Below are 20,901 nucleotides of genomic sequence, written 5' to 3' on the forward strand. Positions count from 1 at the left end.
CTGGGGCCAGCAGAGAGAGGGAGGTCGCTGGCAGAGACAAGAACACTGTTACAGGTTGAATGATGAACCCCAGAAATTCATGTGTTGAAGTCCTAACCCCCAGTACCTATGACTATGACATTATGTGGAAATGAGTCAAGATGAAATCATTCAAGTTGGTCCTAACCCTAGGGGTATTGGTGTAAAAAGGACATGAATGTGTATGAATTTGGACACACATACACACAGGGAAAATGCCTTGTGAGGGCTGGAGCTATGCTGTCCTAAGACAAGAACTCCAAGAAGCTGAGAGCCCTGAATCAGATCCTCCCCTGGTGCTCTCAGGCCTTGCCCACACCTAGATTGACATCCAGCCTCCAGGACCATGAGATCAAAAATTCCTGTTGTTCTAAGTCACCCAAATTGTGGAACTTTGGGGGTTTTGTTTGTTTTGGCTGCATCACATGGCTTGTGGGATCTTAGTTCCCCACCCAGGGACTGAACTTGCATCCTAGGCAGTGAGAGCTCGGAGTCCTACCCACTGCACCACCAGGGAAGTAATTCCTTGCAGTACTTTGTTACAGCAGCCCTAAGGGATGGACACCAGCACCCTCTGCTCTGTTCCTTTCTCTCCAGACCAGGGTGGGTGGTAGGAGAGGCAGACCCACTGCTGCGTGGGCCCTCTGGCCCTGACTGGCTGGAAGCTCTGGAAACAGCTCTCTGCTTCCAGGCGCCATGGGAGGATGAGGACAAAGAGGAACAGGGGTGGCACCCTGGAGCTTGACACTGCACCCTGCACCCAATTCCCGCACTCCTGGAGCTCTGAATGTCCAGGAGTAGCCAGCTCCACTCTTCACCTCCCTCCAGTCCTCTCCACCTGCCATCAGCAGTTTGGAACAGCCATGGTGTCTTGATCTCAGTAGGGGAACAGAGAGAGAGAACACTCCACCTGGGCACGGCCTTTCACTGGCGTCCATGGCCTTTTACAGACAGGCTGGCAGGACAGACTGTGGGGCCAACACTCCTCTTCTCAGAGGGGCCTGGATCAAGCCAGGAAGCAGGGAGAGAAGTGGTTGAGCAGGCAGCCTGATTGGCAGGACTCTGAGGGCAGAGCCCCGTCCCCCCAGGTGCTGAGTGGAGGAGGGTAGGGGGAGGAGCCTCCTGCCTTCACCCACAGTTCTGACCCCACATAGGTGGCCCTCTGCAGGAGGTCCTGTCTGTCAAGGGTCAGCTCCAGACACTTTAGTCCATTTTCTCCAAAACAGACATGATGCAGCTGCCAAGTCAGGGCTCTAGGACTTTCAGGATAGAGCCCAGTGTCTGCAAAGGTGGGAAGGAGGAAAACGCCGTGGAGGTCCTCATGCAACCTGTTCACCACGGTCCTGCCTCTAATCTGACCAGCTGCCACACAGATAACTCCTTGCCGGGCACCCAGGCTCTGCTGACCATAGGAGAGATCTGGACAGGCCCAAAGCTCTGTGTGTTTCCTGGGAAAGTTGAGGGGTGGCACATCCCTTGGCAGCCCAGGGTATTATAAGCCCTGACCCCTCACCCTAAAGTAGGTTCACTAACTGTGCTGCCCTTCTGTGCAGAATTTGGATGAATGAGGGTGAGTGAGTCTAAAGAGTGTGCTTCATGTGGGGACAGCCTGTGTGGGTAAGAGCGAGTTAATGATGTGCGTGGACTCAGTTATTTACACCAACCACCATGGGGTGAAGGGTAAACCATAAAGTTGAAGAGTGACTCTTGGTGATGGGGTGAACACTGTATGGGCATGTGGGGGCAAGTTGGTGATGTTTGAGATCCTAGAACTGGGAAATGAAAGTAAAGTGCTCATGAATTCTGAGAATTAGGTAAGCAGATTAGGGAGACCAATGAATTAGTTAATACAAACTTTGATGAGAAACAGATATTTGCATAGCTTCAAAGCACCGTCCCCTAAAATACTTACACAAAGAGAAAAGGAGTAACTTTATAGTGGAGAAGCTTGGCTGGGAACACCCTAACCAAGTGATGGAGATGAACACCAGCAGTAACAGGGTGAGCAAGATTCACATGAGGCCCAGAGGCTGCAGTAAGGACCAATCATCACTTCTGGGATATCCCTTCCAAATGCATACCCCAAATTACATGGTCACTTTGGGGGACATTCTGCACAGAAACTGGTTTGTAATCCCCAAGTCAAGGTCCCGGAAGTCCAGGAGAAACCAGGGACCGTCCCAGGCGGGAGGGCATTGAGAGATTTTCTGAGTAAATGTAGCACATGTTGTGGAGTGGATGTGGATTCTTTCATTCAGGCCAATATTGGGACAACTAACTGGACTTCCTCCAGGTCTAGCAATTAGGACTGACTTCCGGATTTCAATGGAGGAGCTGTGGTCATGCAGAATGCCTTATCTGAAGGGAACACACAGAAGCATTAGGGGGATGATGGGCATCTGGTCAGTAACTTATTCTCAAATGGTTCAAAGAAAATAAGATACATCTTCCATTTTCAACATTTTCTTAAGTTTTCGACTGTTCCCAAATAAATGTTTTAAAACTGCAAGGCCCTAGTTTTAGGGACCTAGAAGGTGAGTGGCCATCTGAGCTGCACATCTGTCACTCCTGACACTCAGCCCTGTGGTTCTAGGGATGACAATGGGATGGGATGGGGCTACGGGGGGAGCAGTGAGCGTGGGGGCCCTAGGGCTGTGGGGGCTGAGCACAGGCAGTCTCAGCTGAGACATTCCCTCCAGGGAAGCTCATAGGGTCTCTTTAAGTGTCCTTAGTTCTCAGCTGCTCCCCGCTTCACCCCACCTTCAGCAACTACCTGAAAGTGCCCCATTTATTCCTCTGCCTCCCCCACTATCCTGTGAGTCCCCAAGGGTACAAACCTGACTCTAATTACCCACTATATTACCTCTGTCAACCAACACGATGGGAAGGCAAGGGTGGGTCAAGGGGCTGCTCCTGGAGGTGACAGTCCTAGTTGTCAAAGTTCCCATTCAAGCGTGTCACGGGAGGACCAGGAGCTGCAACCAGCCTAGCCCTGGGGCCTGTGCTTCCCTGCCCACTGCTTCCATCTCTGGGCCAATTTCTCATTCCCGGGGCATAACACCAGGTGAGAGGCAGAGGGCAGAGATGCCCATGTGACACTGCTAATAAAACAGAGCCATTGGAAAGGATCTGAATGTCCATCACCAGGGTCCTGATGCATGAATTAGTGCCCTCACACTGTGAAATGTGGGCCTGGCCTAAGAGGGGCAGGTGTCCAGGACAGTTAAGTGAATGAAGGACAGGGAGTCAGAACATTAAACTTTTAATTGAACAGAACATTTGCTGGGCAAACACATTGAATCACAACCCTGGGCAAGGCACCCCCCCAGCCTAGCAGGCTCTCCCCCAGTGCACGTGCCTCTGTGCAAACCCCAGACTCAGAAATGCCAGAAGTTGCCTACACTTCACTCACAACATCTACTGGGAGAAGTCTGGCCTTGTCACAGGACAGGTGGGAGGCCCGAAGGGCAACATCCCCTCTCTGAGAAAGGCCTTCACTGCCCAGAACCCACCCTGGAACCTGACTGCAATCTGCTGCTGCCTGCATAGAACAGACCCACCTTTGACTTCTGACTTCAGGAATGTTTCTCAGATGCTTCTTCCAATACAGAAAGTTGACAACCAAACTATTCAAACAGGGCATGGGGGGCTCAGCAGAATCCCCAGGAAACTCTGGGGACCTCCTTCTTCAGAAGGGATAAAGCTCTGTTACTTGAGTTGCTGGATGTCCACAGCTGCTCCCCTGGAGCACTGGCCAGGCTCCCAAGAGGCGGCTCAGCCCAGGCTACCCGCTGAAAGCTCCAGGAGCATCCTGGCTCCCCAGAAGGCGTCGCTGGAGGTCTGCCCGTCAGACCACTGCACCTGGGAAGCCAACGCAAGTGTCACACGCGGAGACGCCCTTTGCCGCTCTGCCCTCCCACTTGGCACTCCCGACCCTGGGACTCACCCTCTGGACTCGGTAGGAAACCCTGCCCCAGAACACTCGCCTCCCAGCTCCCCTTCCATTGAAGTCCAGCCTCCAAACATCCCTGGCTCACGTTCAGCTCTGCCCATTTTAGTCACCCTGAAGACCCAAGCTGGGGAGCCAGGAGTCAGGAAGGAAGCCCACAGTACTTGTAGGAGGGTCTCACCTGGCTGGAGGGAGGGGGCTGGCTCAGCTCCACGGCAGACATGGGGCCAGGGAAGCCTGGTGGGGCCGGAGTCAGGTCTGAGGAGCTGGAAAAGGGACGGTGTCAGGACAGGCCCTCTGCCAGGCCCTGTTTGAGGGTCACACTGTCCCCTGTGAGCCCCATACTCGGAGAGCTTTCTACCTGTCTGAAGCCCTTCCAGGTGACAGGCTCTCTGGGAACAGCCTCCTCCTGCAAGGCGCTCAGGTGTGCAGGATGCTAGAGGGGCCTCAGAACACCTCAAGCAGGTGGCTCAGGTAGTCAGGGAGCAAGCACACCAGGGCAAGCTCACAGAAGAGGGGGTGGTGAGCAGAGACGTAAAGGGAGAGAAGGCCACAAAGGGACAGCCTGAGGCATGAAGAAGCCAGAAGGTGCTTAGAACCAAGTCAAGGAGAGCAGCAGCGGGAGCAGGGCAGGAGATAGGTGCAGCCACTCAGGACAACAGTCATGCAGGTCCTTGAAGTCAAACCACATCTACCCTGTGACCTAGTCACCCCACTGCTAGGTGTATACACCCCAGAGACACGAAGGCAAACGTGCAGGCCACCATGTGTGCAGCCAGGCACACACCAAACTCAAACCAGGAGCTCCCAAATGCCTCCAGCACATATGTCAATCCACACCAAGACTAGGACTCAGCAAGAAAGAGGAAGGGGTGCTGATACACACAGGAGAAAGGGGGTTGCTACACACAGGAGGAGGGGTGTTGCTACACACAAGAGGAGGGGTGTTGCTACACACAGGAGGAGGGGTGCTGATACACACAGGAGAAAGGGTGTTGATACACACAGGAGGAAGGGTGTTGATACACACAGGAGGAGGGGTGTTGATACACACAGGAGAAAGGGTGTTGATACACACAGGAGGAAGGGTGTTGATACACACAGGAGGAAGGGTGTTGATACACACAGGAGGAAGGGTGTTGATACACACAGGAGGAGGAGTGTTGATACACACAGGAGAAAGGGTGTTGATACACACAGGAGGAGGGGTGTTGATACACACAGGAGAAAGGGTGTTGATACACACAGGAGGAAGGGTGTTGATACACACAGGAGAAAGGGTGTTGATACACACAAGAGGTGGGTGTTGATACACACAGCAGTAAGGACAGGTCTCAAGCAGTTAGGCTGAGTGAAGGAAGCCATATAATAAAAAAAGGGCAGATGCTGTATGATTTCACTCATATGAAATTCTTAGAAAATTCAGCTAAAGAAAGCAGATCCTTGGTCCTGGGGAGATGGGAGTGAGGGGTGGAGGCAGATGGAAACAGCTCTGTCGCCCATGACCTAAAGCATAGTTATGGTTTGTGATGAATACATAAGTCACACTCAGAAAACTGTCATTTGTACCATCTAAACCTGTTGGTTTACTTTACACCCAGCGAAGCTGTTTTTAAATAAAGAATCAAGGGTATCAGATCAGAACAAAGATGAGCTGGAGCATCGGAGTCCAAGGGTGAGAAAACCAGTGGAGAGTCCAAGCAGCCCCGAGGGGGCCCTGTGGCTGCTCCTCTCCATAGGGCTTCTGCTCATAAACCCACATCATCTGGCTGTTACCACAAGCAGAGCCTGTTTCCTCAGGAGGCTGCTCCCCTCCTCTCGCATGTCCCCCAGTAATTCTGCCCTCACTGGGCACCTGATCTTCAGCTCCTAGATTTGGGAGACCCCAAACCCTGGGGACCCTGTCCTGTGACCCTCTATCATAGGTTCCCCCTTCACCAGAGGCCCAATACTCTCCTGTGAAATCTGAACCACTGTCACGCCCCATGCCACAGTCTGCAGCACATCCCCTATTCACAGCCCTCCCAAGCTCCTTTAAAATTATAATTTGGAATATAAAAGCAGGCTCTTGATGCTGTCCAGAAACTGAAAACAATCTTTGGGGAAAAGAAAATGCCTGAAAGAGGCTGCTAGAGCCCAGGGAGACCTCTGGGGAAGCACCATCCACATGCCTGTATCTGCTCCCATGCTTGCAAGTGTTCTTTTGTCTGTGGGAAAAACTATGATCATGTAGGATGGGGGAACTGTTGAGGTTTCCAGAAATCCATAAGGAAAAGACCTCATCTACCCCGTGGCAGATGGTGAGTCTCCCGTCCAGGCATCACCCCATGCGTGGCCCGTAGGAAGTGTCACCTGAGCCCGATGGCTCTGCACCTACCTCTGGTTGAGGATGAAATCGGGAGCCTGTGCCGGGGGCTGGGTTACCCGGAGGTTGCCTGCCTGCTGTTCTGCTTGGCTACCACAGGAACCCGGATCCTCCTCCAGGTATGTGCCCTGGGGTTTGATGCTGGGAGGGTCAGCAAATCCTGCAGGGGAGGAAACCCCACAACCCAGAGCTGGGAGACAGGAGCACAGTCCACGTGCCCAACACAGAGGTCCATGGAGAGGCAGCGTCCAGTCTGCCAGCCCCCGGCCTCAGCTCTGCGTTGAGGAAAGAGAAGCCACTTCTATCCATCTCAGTGGCTTTTTCAGGCTTCCAGAGACCAAAACAATGTCATATTTCACTGGCTTCAAGTTTTTGTCATTCTAGACCTCACACCAGCCCAACAAAGACTCAGTATCCAAATCTGCCCACATTCACCATTGCCGTGTGAGGACAGACTCCTCGGTGCCTCCCTGCTTCACCACAAGCTGAGCCCAGCCACCCGCCACTTCCCTCCCCTTTTACTTGGGTTTCACCTTGACTTTCATGTCAGTGCAAGGTGTCACTCCCTTGCCCCACCCTTTCTCTTTACTTAAATGTTGTTGAAACTCTCTCAGGGTGCCTTTCACTCTAAAAAGGAAAACCACACGGACTCGATCTGTTCCGGGTTGACATTTAGGAGCAAAGTAAGCTAAGCACGAAGATTCATTTGTGCCCTAAGTCCATCTGGGCAATAAAACTAGCAAGCGTCCTGATCTCAGACCCCAAACAACGGTCTTCCCTCCTGTCTGCCAGAGCAACCATCTCCTCTCTCAGCTGCTCAGACCTGCCGAACCGTTTGCTGTGTGACTGCCTCCATCTCTGTCGTATCTTCTTCCCACAGAACTTCAAAGATACTCTGAGGTCCATGAAATATGGTTAAGTGCAAATTTGAACAATTCAATTCACACAGAATAGATCAACGGGTTACAGCTTCTTCCTCTAAGAATAAGGAAAATAAAGAGCCCCAAGCCTAGAACAAAGGGAGTGTCATGGGCAGGGCAATTATCAGGTGGGAGGTGTCCATGTTCGGCAGATGCAGGGCACACGTCCGATGCCAGGGTGGTGGCTGGGGTGTCTGAAGGGAAGCCAGGGTGTAAGCAGGGGTCAAGGACCCTGAGGAGTTTGCAGAGAGGGAAGGAAAATGAGGTGCTCAGGTGGTCAGCAGGGAGCTCACCAATTCCCACAGAACATCAACCCTCACATAATGCTTGACGTGGTGTGAAAACCAGCTTCCCTCTTCCCAGTATGAGGCTGGCCACTGCCTGTCCTGACTCCAGCCTTGTTAGTACATATGGACAGGAAAAGGTCTCAGAAATGAAAGACCAATCTGTTCAGAAGGAAAAACCACCTCAGAGAAATAAGTCTCCAGGCTTTTCCACTTTCAGGCCCCACCTCTTCCTGTTTCCAAGAAAGGACCTGAATCCACGATCCTAACATTTCCTCCTTCAGGCAACAAAGCATATTTACTGAAGCTTGTAAGCAGGATACTCAGAGAAGTATAGATATTGTATCTATAAAAAGTAACACAATCTATGAAGAAAGGAAAAGCAGAATTAAGAAAAGAGAGCTTGGAGTTCTCTTAAAATACGTAACGGTCATAATATCAGAAGATAGGACTTCCCCGGTGATCTGGTGGTTAAGAATCGCCTGCCAGTGCAGGAGATATGGGTTTGATTCCTGGTCCGGGAATTTTCCACATGCCAACTAAACCCATGAGTCACAACTACTGAACCCCACGTGCGCCTATGGCCCGTGCTCTGCAACGAGAGAAGCCACTGCAGTGAGAAGCCTGTGCACTGCCACCAGAGAGTAGCCCCTGCTCACTGCAACCAAGACCCAGTGCAGCAAAAACAAGTAAATAAATGCTTTTTTAATTAGATCAGAAGATAAATTTTAAGACAAAAGCATATACAATAAAAAGCAACTTTTTTAAAGGTAAGCATTTTGGGAGATTGGCCCAGGATTTCCAACATCCAAATAACATTTGTGCTGTAAAGAGAGAACTGGAAGGAGGAAATTATCAGGAAACTATCAAAGAATATTACAGAAAATGCCTGGAGCTTAAAGAAGACCTTGCTCTCTCTCTAAATTGAAAGGCTTAACAACAAAGTGATTTTAAAAGACTCACACCTAGAACCATCCCTGTGAAATTTCAGAACACCAAGACTTAAAAAATAAAAAGCTCCAAGAAAGGAAAAATATGTAAAACATGTAAAGATCAGAATGCATCTGACTTAAAATGACAGCGCTGGATGCTGTACTGATATGTTGCTTTCAAATTTCTAAGGGAAAAAAGTGTTTTGAACTCAGAATTCTGTCCCTGACAAATCATTAATCAAGCATGAGGGAAGATTAAAGACAATTTCAAAAGATGCAAGGAATCAGAAAATTTACCTGTGGTCACCCTTTCTTCTAAAGTTAAAGACATTCTCTAACATAACAAGAGTCAAGAAAGAAAGAACAAGACTTGCAATTAAGGAAACACTGAAGTGGAATTTCCCTGGCGGTCCAATGGTTAAGATTTCACCTTCCAACGCAAGGGAGGAGGGTTTGATCCCTGGTCAGGGAACTGAGATTCAACACTGAAGCAAACCCAGGCGCTCTCAGGATGATGGCTCCATCCCAGGCCTAGGCAGACTGCACTTGGATGGGGACAGGGAGAAGGAGGCTCCCAGCAACAAGTCTTCAGAGGTGATGTTTGAAATATTGGGAGAAGCTAAGGACGTGATAAAAGCAGACAATGTAAGAAAAAAGAAAGGCAACGAGAAATTATAAGACATATATATATATATATATATATAAAACCACAGAGGAGGGCTTCGCAAGTGGCGCTAGTGGTAAAGACTGCCGATGCAGGTAGACACAGAGATGTGTTTGATCCCTGGGTCAAGAAGATCCCCTGGAGGGGCACGGCAACCCACTCCAGTACTGCCTGGGAAATTTCAAGGACGGGGGAGCCGGCGGGCTACAGTCCATAGGGTCACAAAGAGTCAGACATGACTGAAGTGACTTAGCATGCATGCATAACCACAGAAGACTAAGAAATTTAGGTGACAGGCTGAATTCAGTGCCAATATCCTCCTTATGGAGGTCACAAGATGCTGTCATGTTTGGTGCACAAGATACATACCTGAATACATTTTCATTAAGGGTATGTATAGCTACAATTACAACTAAGAAAGAAACCAGGACAAGAGGGTAGAAGTCCGAGCAGCTCAGCCCTCCTCTGTGCTAGCAGATGTGGACAAGCTAGTCACGGGGACTGGAGGCAGGGCTGGCAGCCATTCCATTCCATTCCAACTCTTTCCTCACTATCTTATTTTTCAGTCATGTGCACATTTTATTTTGAAAACAAAAATAAATGAAAAAAACATCCAGCTGTTCGTGGGAAGAGACTGTTCCAACTGCACTGGTTTGTGGGTCTAATAAAATACATGGGATTCAGGCAGAAAGTCCTCACCCCTCAAAATCCTGCCCCTTCAAATGAGACACAAGCCATCAAAGCATCTGATGTAGAAACATGTGGTCTGTCTAGAGCGGACCCACCTGTGGGGCTGGGCTCCCTGAGGGCGGTGAAGGACACAGCCAGAGCAGCGTCTGTAGGGCGCATGGTGAGGTCCAGCCCATGACTGTGGATCAGCTGCCCAGTCTGGAAGGAAACTTCCTTGGAGGATGCCAGTGCGAGAGACATCAGCCACGACTCAGGGGCAGCCAGAGAGGGATCCAGCATATCGTTGGCAGCAGCCAGAGGACAGAGACCAGGGGCCAGAGCAGACAGGGGGCAGAGTGGCAGGATCATGGTTAGGTCCCTCCTGGTATATCTCACCACCCTGCAGAGACCTGGGGGACACAGGGAACACCACCCCTTGGTGGGCAGAGGCTCCCTCAGACCAGGGAAGGGGGGCCTGGGAGGATATTCCAGCTCAGCCTGGGAATCTGGGCTCAGATGGCTGTGGGGCCCACCACATTCCCAGTCATGCTGCCTTCACCATCCTCCCTGGGGCTGCAAGAGTAAAAAATATTACTGCTAGAAACCTAAGATACATTAGCAGTTTATTTACAAGTGCTTTCAATGAAGCATTGTTCTGCAATAGTGAAAGCTGAAAATGATTAGGAACAGCCTAACAGTTGAGGGACTATATGAAGGTGGATCCTAAAGGACTATCACGCAGAAGTTAATAATTCAAAGAATCAATATTCCACAAACGCTCACTGTATCTCAGATGGCGCTCTTGGGCTTTTGTTAACAACTCCCCACCTCTATAATCTGTGTGATGACCTGCATGGCAGAGCTTATCACTGTCCCCATTTCACAGATGAAAAAAGTGAGACACCAAGAGGTCATGGGAACTTGCCTAAGGCCACATGGCTGGGTAGTGCTGGCCTGAATGTGAGGTGTCAGCTCAGGTAATGTCATGAGAGATGCTAATAACACAAGGGTAACAGGGAAAAGCGGGCACAGCTTGATGGCTTATACAGCACGAACATGACCCCTCGCTCAGACTCAGTCCCCCTGCTGGCCAGCACTCTTCTCACAGCAGTCTGTGCAGCGTCACAGGAGCGGCAAGGTAAGATGAGACACTGGGCTGTGGGAGGGACTTACTAACTTAGTGGTTACTAACTTAGAGATATACCAACCACACCAAATGCTGGAGATAAACAAACCACGAGGAAGGCCATTTGCCTTTAGGAGATAGTTCTGCATGTTCTTCTAAGTCTGTTTCCCCATTCTCCAAAATTTACATGAAGTCAGGCTGTGAGTCAGGCTCCAGGAAGCAAGTGTGCTGTACATGACGTGGGTTCCTTGCCAGTGGCTCCCCCTCCTACCTGGGATCACAGCTATCTCTGCCCTCAGCCATCGCAGACCTGGTCCCAGGGTCTGGCTGGTGTTCCTATGCCCACTCCATTCCTGGTCTCCCACCGAGAGTGGGAAACTGAACAGGGAGACAGTCCTCTGGCCTATGTGCGTGGCAGTACCTGGGAGCCAGTGACTTGGGCATAGTCTCGTCTCCAGAGAAGTCTGGGGTCAGAGCCACCGGCTCCCACGGCCCTTGGGTGGTCTCCAGGGTCTGTAGAGGCCCACTTTTCTCAGGTCCTGCTAAAAGCCGATCAGAGGGGAAGGGAGGCTGGGTGATGCTTGGAGTCCCAGCCTCCTTCCCAGCAGATTGAGAGCAGTCACGCTGGCTGCCTGCTGCTCTTTGTTTGACCCTTGATCTGTCTTTGGTCTGAACTGAAACCCACAATTATGAACCCAGGCCACCCCAATTCTGGTGTTTGGCTCAACTCCCCGACTCCTGGGCCTGACCTCACAGTAATCGCTCAATGCAAAATGCTGCTGCAGCCCACCTGGGCCACCCTGAGCCCAACCTGACCCTTAGCGTCAGTGAGCTCACTTCCCACAGGGTGAGGTGCTGAACGTGCAGACTCGGACTGGAGGAGGAGGCCTGGCTGGTCCTAGATACAGGTTTTGTCAGAGGGGCCACTCACTTGACCACTGAGGCCTGTCCACAAGCCCAGAGCCAAGCTGGGGGTGGTCTGTTGGCTGCGGGGGTAGGTGCCGACTCGCCTCCCCTGACGTGAGGTCTTCTGCTGAGTCTGGGGTTGGCGCCGGCGCTGCACGCTGCATCAGGGCCCTCTGGCGCCGCCGGTAATTGGCAAACCAGTTGTAGACTTGCTCCGTGGTCAGGTGCGTCTCAGAGGCCAGGCCCTCCTGCCCCAAAACAACCCACCACTAGCCCACTCCCAAGCCGAGAGGCCAGAGCACCAAGGGGGCAAGCCACCACCCAGTCACTCACAGCCAGGAGGGCTCCGCGCAGCTGGCAAACCAGATCCTCCCGAGGTGCCACCCAACCACTGACCCTTCACCCTCCCAGGCCAGAGCATACTGGCCATGACCAACCCTGCGACCAGGCACCTCTCATATGTGAACTGGCACCACTGGCCACAGCGCCCTGCTCTGGGGGAGCCCAGCTGACTGGACGTGGGGAGGAGAGAGCAAGCCAGCTTTCTGAGCAGCAGGGTCTGAGGGGGAAGACTATTGCCCCCTCCACCTGCTCCTGGAGGGCACCCCCCTCCACCCCTCCTGCTGGATCCCCGGCCTCAGCGAGTGCTCAGTGAGTGTCTCCTGAAGTCACACGGGCTGACAGGGTATTAAGATGCTTGTGATGAAACTCACTCCCCAACCTGTGCAGGGTAGACATGCAAGGGCTGCCAACCAAAGGGCGCCATCCCCAAGGGAGTTCAGGGTGGTCAGAGCCCACCATCGCCCTGGCAGATAGGCCACTAGGGAGGGTGTGGATCTACCCCCTAAGGTGGTGATGTCACCTAAGGGTGGCAAGCCCCCAAGGGCGTTAGTCCCCCACCTAACAGTGGGGGTGAACCGACCAAGGGTGGGCCTCCCCTAAGGACAGGGAGTGTTGGCGAAGGGGAGGGTGCCTGGCCATGCTCATATCTGCTCTTACCCGCTCAGCCTTGCTGGGGTTGGTGCTCACGCCCGAGGCAAAGTCCTCCAGCTTCTGGCGAACTTCTCTGGGGAAGTTCCGGCTCTTGAGGCCATTAGGGCAGAGGGAGGCAGGTGGTGGATTCCTAGAGGAGGACACTGAGGAGGTGGTAACAGACCCCTGCTCCTCTGGATGCACCTGTTGTGCCCCCTGGACTCTTCTCCTTTCAGCGGCCACCCTCCTCCCCACCGTGTGCTGCAGGCCCTGGATCCAAGCCCTGAGCAGGGAGGGGCCTGGTGGTGCCTGGGCCCACACTCCACACTCTCATCAGGGTTCCCAGCACCCCTCACTGACCAGTGGTCCTGACTGCTGAAGCTGGATGATGAAGATATTGAGGTGGGTTATGCTATCCGCTTTACTGACTGTATAACGGAATTTTTTGCCACAGAAAAAATGACAAGGGGCTCCCTGGTGGCTCAGTGGTAAAGAATCTACCTGCCAATTCAGGAGACGGATTTGATCCCTGGTCTGGGAAGAACGCACGTGCCACAGAGGAACCTAGCTCATGCACCACAACTACTGAGCCTGTGCTCCAGAGCCTGGGAGCCACAACTACTGAGCCCCAAGCACCCTAAAGCCCATGCTCTGCAACGAGAAGCCACAATGAGAAGCCTGCAGAACACAACCAGAGAGTAGCCCCCACTCACGACAAGGATTCCCTGATGGTTCAGTTGGTAAGGAATCCACCTGCAATGCAGGAGACCCTGGTTCGATTCCTGAGTCAGGAAGTTCCCCAGGAGGAGGGATAGGCTACCCACTCCAGTATTCATAGGCTTCCCTCGTGGCTCAGCTGGTAAAGAATCCGCCTGCAATGCGGGAGGCCTGGGTTAGATCCCTGGGTTGGGAAGATCCCCCAAAGAAGGCAACGGCTACCCACTGCAGTATTCTGGCCTGGAAAACTCCATGGACTGTGTAGCCCATGGGGGTCACAAAGAGTTGGGGATGACTGAGTGACTCACTGCAACTAAAGAAAAGCCGCACAGCAACAAAGACCCAGCAGAGGCAAAAATAAATAGTTTTCTTTAAATGACATATAAATGAACAACACCGGTTTTCTACAAGATTTGATATCCAAATACCTATTAAAAATCCCCATGAATGTCAAGAACACACCCCATACATCCAGTGAAGCTCAGTTTCCCACTTTTCACATCTTCCCCCAGCCTGTCCTGCCCGTTCCAGTGAGGAGAGAACACCACGTCCCGGCCAATCAGGCCAAGAGCCTGGGTTTATTATCTTACCTTCTCCAATACATTCAACCTCTCAGCAAATCCTCCTGAGTCCATCCTGACACAACCCATTCCCCAGCCACGGCCTCTCCCAGAACCTCCAAGCACCTCCTGTCTCTGCTCCTGCACTGACCACCATTTGTAACGTGTATCACCCCTCCTCATGCCCAGAGTGCCGTCCTGTGCTCAGGCCTCATTCAGGTTCTGCGCCCTGTGCTGCAGCCCCCACCGTAACAAAGGGCCACCGAGCCACAGCCCTCTACTGAGCTTGTCCTGTCTGGCATTCCTTGCTCTGAATTAGGGGATCTGCTTTGTTCCCCAGTCTCCAGTCCGTCATCTACATCCAAGTGCAGCTCCAGGAGAGCCCCAGGGGCCTCTTCACAAACAGCAAACCGCTCCCCAAGTCACTTTGCTGAACCACCCTCAGGCAGGCCCTAAAAACCTATAGGGAGGGGACTGACTGCAACCCTTGATAACCTCAAGGCTGATAAACTTCTTGGCTTTGAGGACATATTTGGTGGGCACTCTGAGAAAAATTCTGTTTGACCCAAAAGGAATCCATCCATCTCTTCCTCCATCAACTAGGCCCTTGGCTCAGCAACTCCTGTCACTTGGGCTTTCGGGAGCTCAGAGCGAGACCTGCAGCCCCTTCTGGACGGTGGAGCACACCCAAATAAGGAACAAAGGCTCTGCAGCTTCAACGTCTAAGCTGGAATCCTGCCTTTGCGTCTCTCTAGTGTGTAACCAGGTGAGTCACTAATTTGTCTGTGTCTCGGTGTCCTCATGCATGAATGGTGATAATGGTGATGGTTAGAACTGGTCGTCGTAATGTTTACTTAGTGCTGATTATGGTCATAGTGGTGATTGTTAATTAACATCTGTTCAGCAGCTATCATGTGCCAGACTGTCTTCTAACCAGGGGTCCCCCTGTCCGATGATCTGGGATCTAATGTCTGATGATCTGAGGCAAAGCTGATGTAATAATAACAGAAGTAAAGTGCACAATAACTGTAATATACTTGAATCATCCCCCTTGCCCCTGCACACGCACTGGTCCACGGAAAAATTGTCTTCCACAAAACCCGCCGCTGGTGCCAAAGACTGGGACCGCTGTTCTAAGCACTACACACATCCACACGGTGCTTATAGCCCCCTCATCTCTATCTGTCTTTAAAAGGTCCTGCAGCCCTGAGGAGCTGCGCTGAAATCCCAGCCAGGCCACTGGCAGAGCCCAACCATGGGGACTAGCTGACATGAGGGGCATCCCTCCTCCCACAGGAGGAAAGTGAGGTCGGGTGCCCACCTGCTGACTCCCTCCCTGCAAGGTCCTCACTGACAGGCAGCGGTTCCTGGCCTGGGTCTTGGGAATGGCTCTCCGTCCTGTCCCGTGGGCAGAGGTGGGACAGTGTTCCCACAGCCGAGCAGGCGGAGAGGTGGCTCAGTGTTGGGCACTGACATCACTGTTTCATCTCGCCTCCCTCCCTCTACTTCACCTCAGCCCTTCTATAGTTCTGGAAAGCAAATCCCTCATGAGCCCCGGGGTTAAGTGCCAAGACCAGCGCATACCTCTTCCTGCACCGGAACTTCTGCACCGGTGTCAGCGTGGACACGCCGAGCTTCTTCATGGCCAGACGGTAGTGGATGTCATTCCAGAGCTGCACCAGCTTGGGGCTGCCACCTGGCACCTGGCACCCCTGTGGAAAGAGCCTCCTGAGATCCGCACCCTCCCCTGCCCTGGAGCCCTGTTGTCCACTTGCCTGAGCCCTAAGACCAGCCACCCACTGGCTCCCAATGGTGAGGGCATGAGCTCCATGGCTGGGCTCCAGTCCCTACCAGGCTTGCAGGGAGCCCCTGGGGGGCACAGTTCTCCTCTACCCCCTACAGGTGAGGGGCAGGCAAGGGGAAAGCCACATCTGGGCTATGGCCACAGCACACAGGAGGCAGAGCTGCGCCCAGGACCGTATGAAAGATCAGATTTGAGGGGCCTGAGGCGTCACCCCTATCTTGTATGAGAGGCCTTTCCCACCAGCTGGGTGGGTCCCTGGGTCTCAGAGAGCACATTCTGAGCTGAAGGGGATGAAGGGGTCCTGGTCACACCACTGATGGCTCCCAGACCCAGTGGGACGTGGTCATGTGACCAGACTTTTGAGAGGGCCAAGGATGCTGAGGACAGGCCTGGCCTAGACACAGCCCCTGTGCTTGAACCCCAGTGTTCTCAGGACCATTTTGGTGAGGGAGGTGCTGAGAATCATTTAGCTTTCTTTCCACAGCAATAAAAAACCCATTTTGCTGGGTCGAAGCCTGCAGTCTCCTGCCAGGATAAAGCAGTAGACCCAGGGCACAACCTATGGGCAGGGAAACCACCTAGGCCTCCCCACCTGCATGAGTGGCCCTGGGCAGGAAACGCCCTTTTCTGAGGTGGTGGCCCCATGGCTTCTCTCAGGTCTCAGAACACATTACTTTCTCAGAGGCATTTCTAGACAATCCCGAGTGAGTTACAGTCCCTCTCCTGGGAGTTTTGCATCACATTTCATCCTTGACTGCCTACACAGCAGCTATGACAACTCTGTGTTCATCCATTTCGTCTGACATCGCTGGAAATCTGAGTTCTCTTATGTTTCAGGTGTTGGGGATCCTTTAATGAGCAGAACTGATGCGCCCCCTGCTCCTGGGGCCTGCAGTGCAGGAGGGAAGGCAGACAAACACAGGTTGAAAGATAAACAGATTTCTACTTATGAGCTGAGGAAGGAGCCATAGAGGGGGATGAGGGCTCCTTTATATCCTTGACAATAAAGGAGGCACTAGCTGTACAGGGTGACATTTAAAGCAGAAACCAGACACGTAGGAAAGCTCCAGCCACACAGAATGGGGCTCCAGCCTTGGGCAGAGGAAATGACACCTGCAAAATTCAAAAGAAGAGGATCTCAGGAGCTCCAGAAACAGCAAGAAAGCCAGCATGACAAAGGGGGTCAGGAGGGGTCCAAAGACTGGACAGCAAGCCAGCACTGATGGCAGGCTCTGGGTCCACTGCCTCAGCACACACCACGGTCCCATCTGCAGTTCTAAAACTCCCCCTGGCTGCTAGGTGAGGAACAGATGGAGGGGGCAGGAGAGAACATGGGGGTGCCGGCGGAGAAGGGAGCCAGGTGGATGTCACAGGGCTTGGGGGAGAGGGAGCAGAAATAGAAAGAACTGAAAGAACCGAGTATCTTGAAAGTAAACTCAGCATGACTTATGCACAGATGTACATGCATACATGCATATGGAGTGAAAAAGGAAACACTGGCCCCCAAATCTCTTATTAAAACCTTTCGAGCCACACACAGTTTGGAATTCAGAACTTCACACATTTTAGGAAGTAACACAGGTATACACTACAGAATTTGCACCACTCCGGTATGATCTGGGCAAGCACCGTCGTGGCAACCAAATATACCAATATTTGAGTAGTAAAATGTACCGCAGTAACATAAAGTGGATAAAGACATCACTAGCTTCATGTGGACATAGCTCAGGTTTTCATGCCAAATAACTTGATGTTCAAAGTGCCACCAGAGGACTTACAGACATACTTGTGATTTCAGAGCTCCCGAATGCAGACCCACAGCCAGCAGACTGAGAGACGGGTCTGTTTGCTTGTCTCACTAACTGGGATGCCAACTTTCCAAGCCAGGACCACAAAGATTCCAAAACTGGACAGTCTCATCTTCAGTTACCAGGCAAGTTAAAACTTAGTAGAGAGAGAGTGGACCATCCCAGCTTGGTTTATGGCACCTCTCCACAAGGTGACAAATGCTGACTCTGGGCATTTGTGTCGTGTTTAGGATGGTGGTGGCCGCTTCCCCTCTCTTCACACCCCCATGCCCCAACCCCCATCTCACAGACCAGCTCTACCTCCAGCAGCCGGCAGGCGGCCTGGTGCTGCTCTCGCTGGGCCAGCACGCTGGCGCACACCAGGGCCACATCCGCATTGTCCAAGAGGTACAGGCGGAACTGGCTGTCCAGCACGGCTGTGACCAAGGACTGCACCTGGGTGGGGTCATCCTGGAGGTCCCGGCACAGCCTGCCTGCGAGGGTCACCAGCTCCGACAAGGGCAGGCTGGGGCCCTCGTTTCCCCTCAGCAGTTGCAGGAAGCTCTGCATTGCCAGGCGGGTTGGGCCTCTCTGCAAACAAGACGACAAGTCAGGACCACGGCCTGCCCATGGCGATCAGCTGACCACACATCTATATTCAGCCAAGTCTGCCAGGCCTCTCCTGCCACAGGTACTTGTAATGTGGCAACAGCGAGAGAAGGCAGGTGCATCAGGGACCTGCAGTTTCCCATGAGTCCCCACAACAGTCCAGATCCTGGCTGTGTGTTGTGGCTGCAAGAGTCCTCCTCGCTCCTCACTCCTGGAACCTCTGTTCCCTTTGTGCCCCTTGCCCACATCATCACCTCTCTGTTTCTCACATTTTAAAACTACAATCTGACTGTGTATATATACACCAAACGGAGAGAGCTTCCTTATGGCAATATTTAGTCTGGCAGCGCTGCAGGAAGGACCCCTAGTCTCCACTGGTTTCTGAAAAGGACCCAGTGGAAGGAGGAACTGTAACCACCTCCTCAGCCCCACACTAGTGAGCACTTTCTCAAACATAAGGTCCAGACCTGTGTTCCAACTACCTGAGGGCTATGGAACAGGCTGCTGGCAGCCAAATTAAAGGATGTGTACTTAGCAGATGCTACCAAACCACTTTCCACACATGTAAGAATCTGAACAGACTTGCCACGCTCCCTGGCAAAGGGTCTGGCCTGTTTCCAGCTCTCGCCGCCCTGTACCACCTATAGATACGCGCGCGCTAAAGGGAAGCAAGATGCGCCCTCGTCGCTGTTCCCAGACCTCAGCGCCTTGTCACCGGCTCCTGTCTCAGGGCCCTACCTTTCTTCCCAGCACGACGGGCAGGAGATCGGAGACCTCGCATCCTTCGAGGGACCCAGGTTTCCTCTGGGGCCCACTGCCCATCCCACCCCCCCACCAGGCTCCAGGAAGGGCAGGGAGGAGGCTAAGGGCCAAACTCACACGAAGAGGATCCTGGAGTTGGGGAAAGAAATGGGTTGGGGAGGGGTACCCGGAACACTGAGGGGACCCGGCTCCGCGGGGATAGACAGCTCTACTGCACCATCCTGCCTGGACACCCTCTGCCTGGCTGTGGCCCTGAGCCGCCCCACCTCTCCAGGTGCCCTGCTCCCCGTGGGGACCAAGAGGCCTCCCCAGGCCCCCACCCAGGACCACGAACTCAGTCACCGTACCCCATAAACTCCCTCCTGAACGCCCCCTTCACCCACCTTCATCCAGACGCCCCCAACTCACCCCCTAGCCAGGCCCCGGTTCCCAGCTTCCACGCTCAGCACGCAAATACCCGGAGGCGGTTCCGAGGTGCAGTGGCTACAAAGTATCGAGGCCTTGGCCAATCACTGAGTACCTGGCCCGACGACCCTGGCCTCACCCTCTCTTCCTAAATCCGGGGGGGCCGGGGATCAGCCTGGGTGCCGGGGGGTGGGGGTGGGGGGTTCTAGTGGTTCTGGCAGTTCTTAGTAAGCCGAGAGGTTCTCGAGGGTCCATGGGATTGGGGGGCGGGGAGCTGCATGGAAGCCAAGATCTTGGGGGGCTGGCATTAAAGGCCCCAGAGCAGCAGGGCTGGGTTGGAGGAGAGGGTGTCATGACCCCCAAACCCCTGCAGCAGGAGGAAGCTGTGACCCTGGGCTGACCCCAAGCAACCCCTGAAGCTCTACGGAGCCAAAGCCCTAATGAGGTTGCAGCCCATGGGGCAGACACTCCCCGCCTCCCCTTCGTGCCCGGAGGGATCCGCACCCCAGCCTGGGTCGCGCGGGAGGGGGATCAAGGAGCCGGGATCGTAGGGGAGGCCCCTGTAGATCCCACCTCCTGTGATCCTAGGGGTGCACCTCTGCCTTCACACGGTGGGGGTCTCAGACCCCGAGTTCTCCACGTCCCTGGTCCACACACAGGGGAAATCACTGAACTGCCGCCGTCCCTGCCCTGGCGTCTGCCCGGTACAGGTTACAGTCTTGTGAATTTTGCACAGCAAGCTGGAAGGCGCCCTAGAGATGAGACCAGGAAGACTTCAAGTAGAATTTTCTTTGTTTTTCCAGTTTTAAAGTCTTTAGTGCATTTGTTATAATATTGCTTCTGTTTTAAGTTTTGGGGCTTTGGCCTCCCAAGGCAGGTGAGATTTTAGCTCCCCACCAGGGATTGGACTGCACCCCCTGCATTAGAAGGCAAGGTCTTAACCACTGGACTGACTGACAGGGACGTCCTGCGTTTGTGTGTGTGTGTTTTATATTTTTATTTATTGGCGCAACAATTTTCTCATTGTGACGCCAGGGTTTCAGAGTGTGCTGCACGTTCTAGAGCAGGTGGGCTGAGTAGTTGCTAAGGGCAGGCTTAGTTGCTTTGTGTCCTGTGGGATCTAAGTTCTCCAACCAGGAATAGAACCCGTGTCCCCTGCATTGCAAACCGGATTCTTAACCACTGGACCAATAGAGAAGTCCTGTAAGTTGGTTTTTAAATGGTGGTGGAGGCAAAAATTCTTTGATGCCAGAGCTTCTGCCTAAGCTTATGGGCAAGAAGACTTTGGCAGAAAGAGAAACATTTCAGTGTTTGTTCACAATCTGGAAACAATCCAAGATCTGGTGGACGTTTTTGGTAAATACATCAAACTTCAGAAAGAAGGTGGGCTCAGTAAGGTTAATTAGTAGTTGTGCAGAGAAAGAGTGCCTCCTGACCCTTATTAGTGATACA

General features: G+C 52.9%; 1 protein-coding gene across 1 annotated transcript; it reads right to left on the reverse strand.

Annotated features, from left to right (window-relative positions):
* Positions 1-3,264: 3,264 nt before the first annotated feature.
* Positions 3,265-20,016, reverse strand: ANHX (anomalous homeobox). Its single transcript, XM_059876296.1, is given in 11 exon segments — positions 3,265-3,879; positions 4,149-4,233; positions 6,345-6,492; positions 9,918-10,134; positions 10,136-10,211; positions 11,349-11,469; positions 11,859-12,081; positions 12,833-12,956; positions 15,667-15,794; positions 17,995-18,264; positions 19,453-20,016. Coding segments are annotated over 10 exon segments (1,458 nt in total). The 5' UTR covers positions 18,244-18,264; positions 19,453-20,016; the 3' UTR covers positions 3,265-3,792.
* Between the last annotated feature and the right edge of the window lie 885 nt (positions 20,017-20,901).

The sequence above is a fragment of the Bos taurus genome, chromosome 17 (assembly GCF_002263795.3).
Source record: "Bos taurus isolate L1 Dominette 01449 registration number 42190680 breed Hereford chromosome 17, ARS-UCD2.0, whole genome shotgun sequence".
In the NCBI taxonomy this organism is placed as follows: Eukaryota; Metazoa; Chordata; class Mammalia; order Artiodactyla; family Bovidae; genus Bos; species Bos taurus.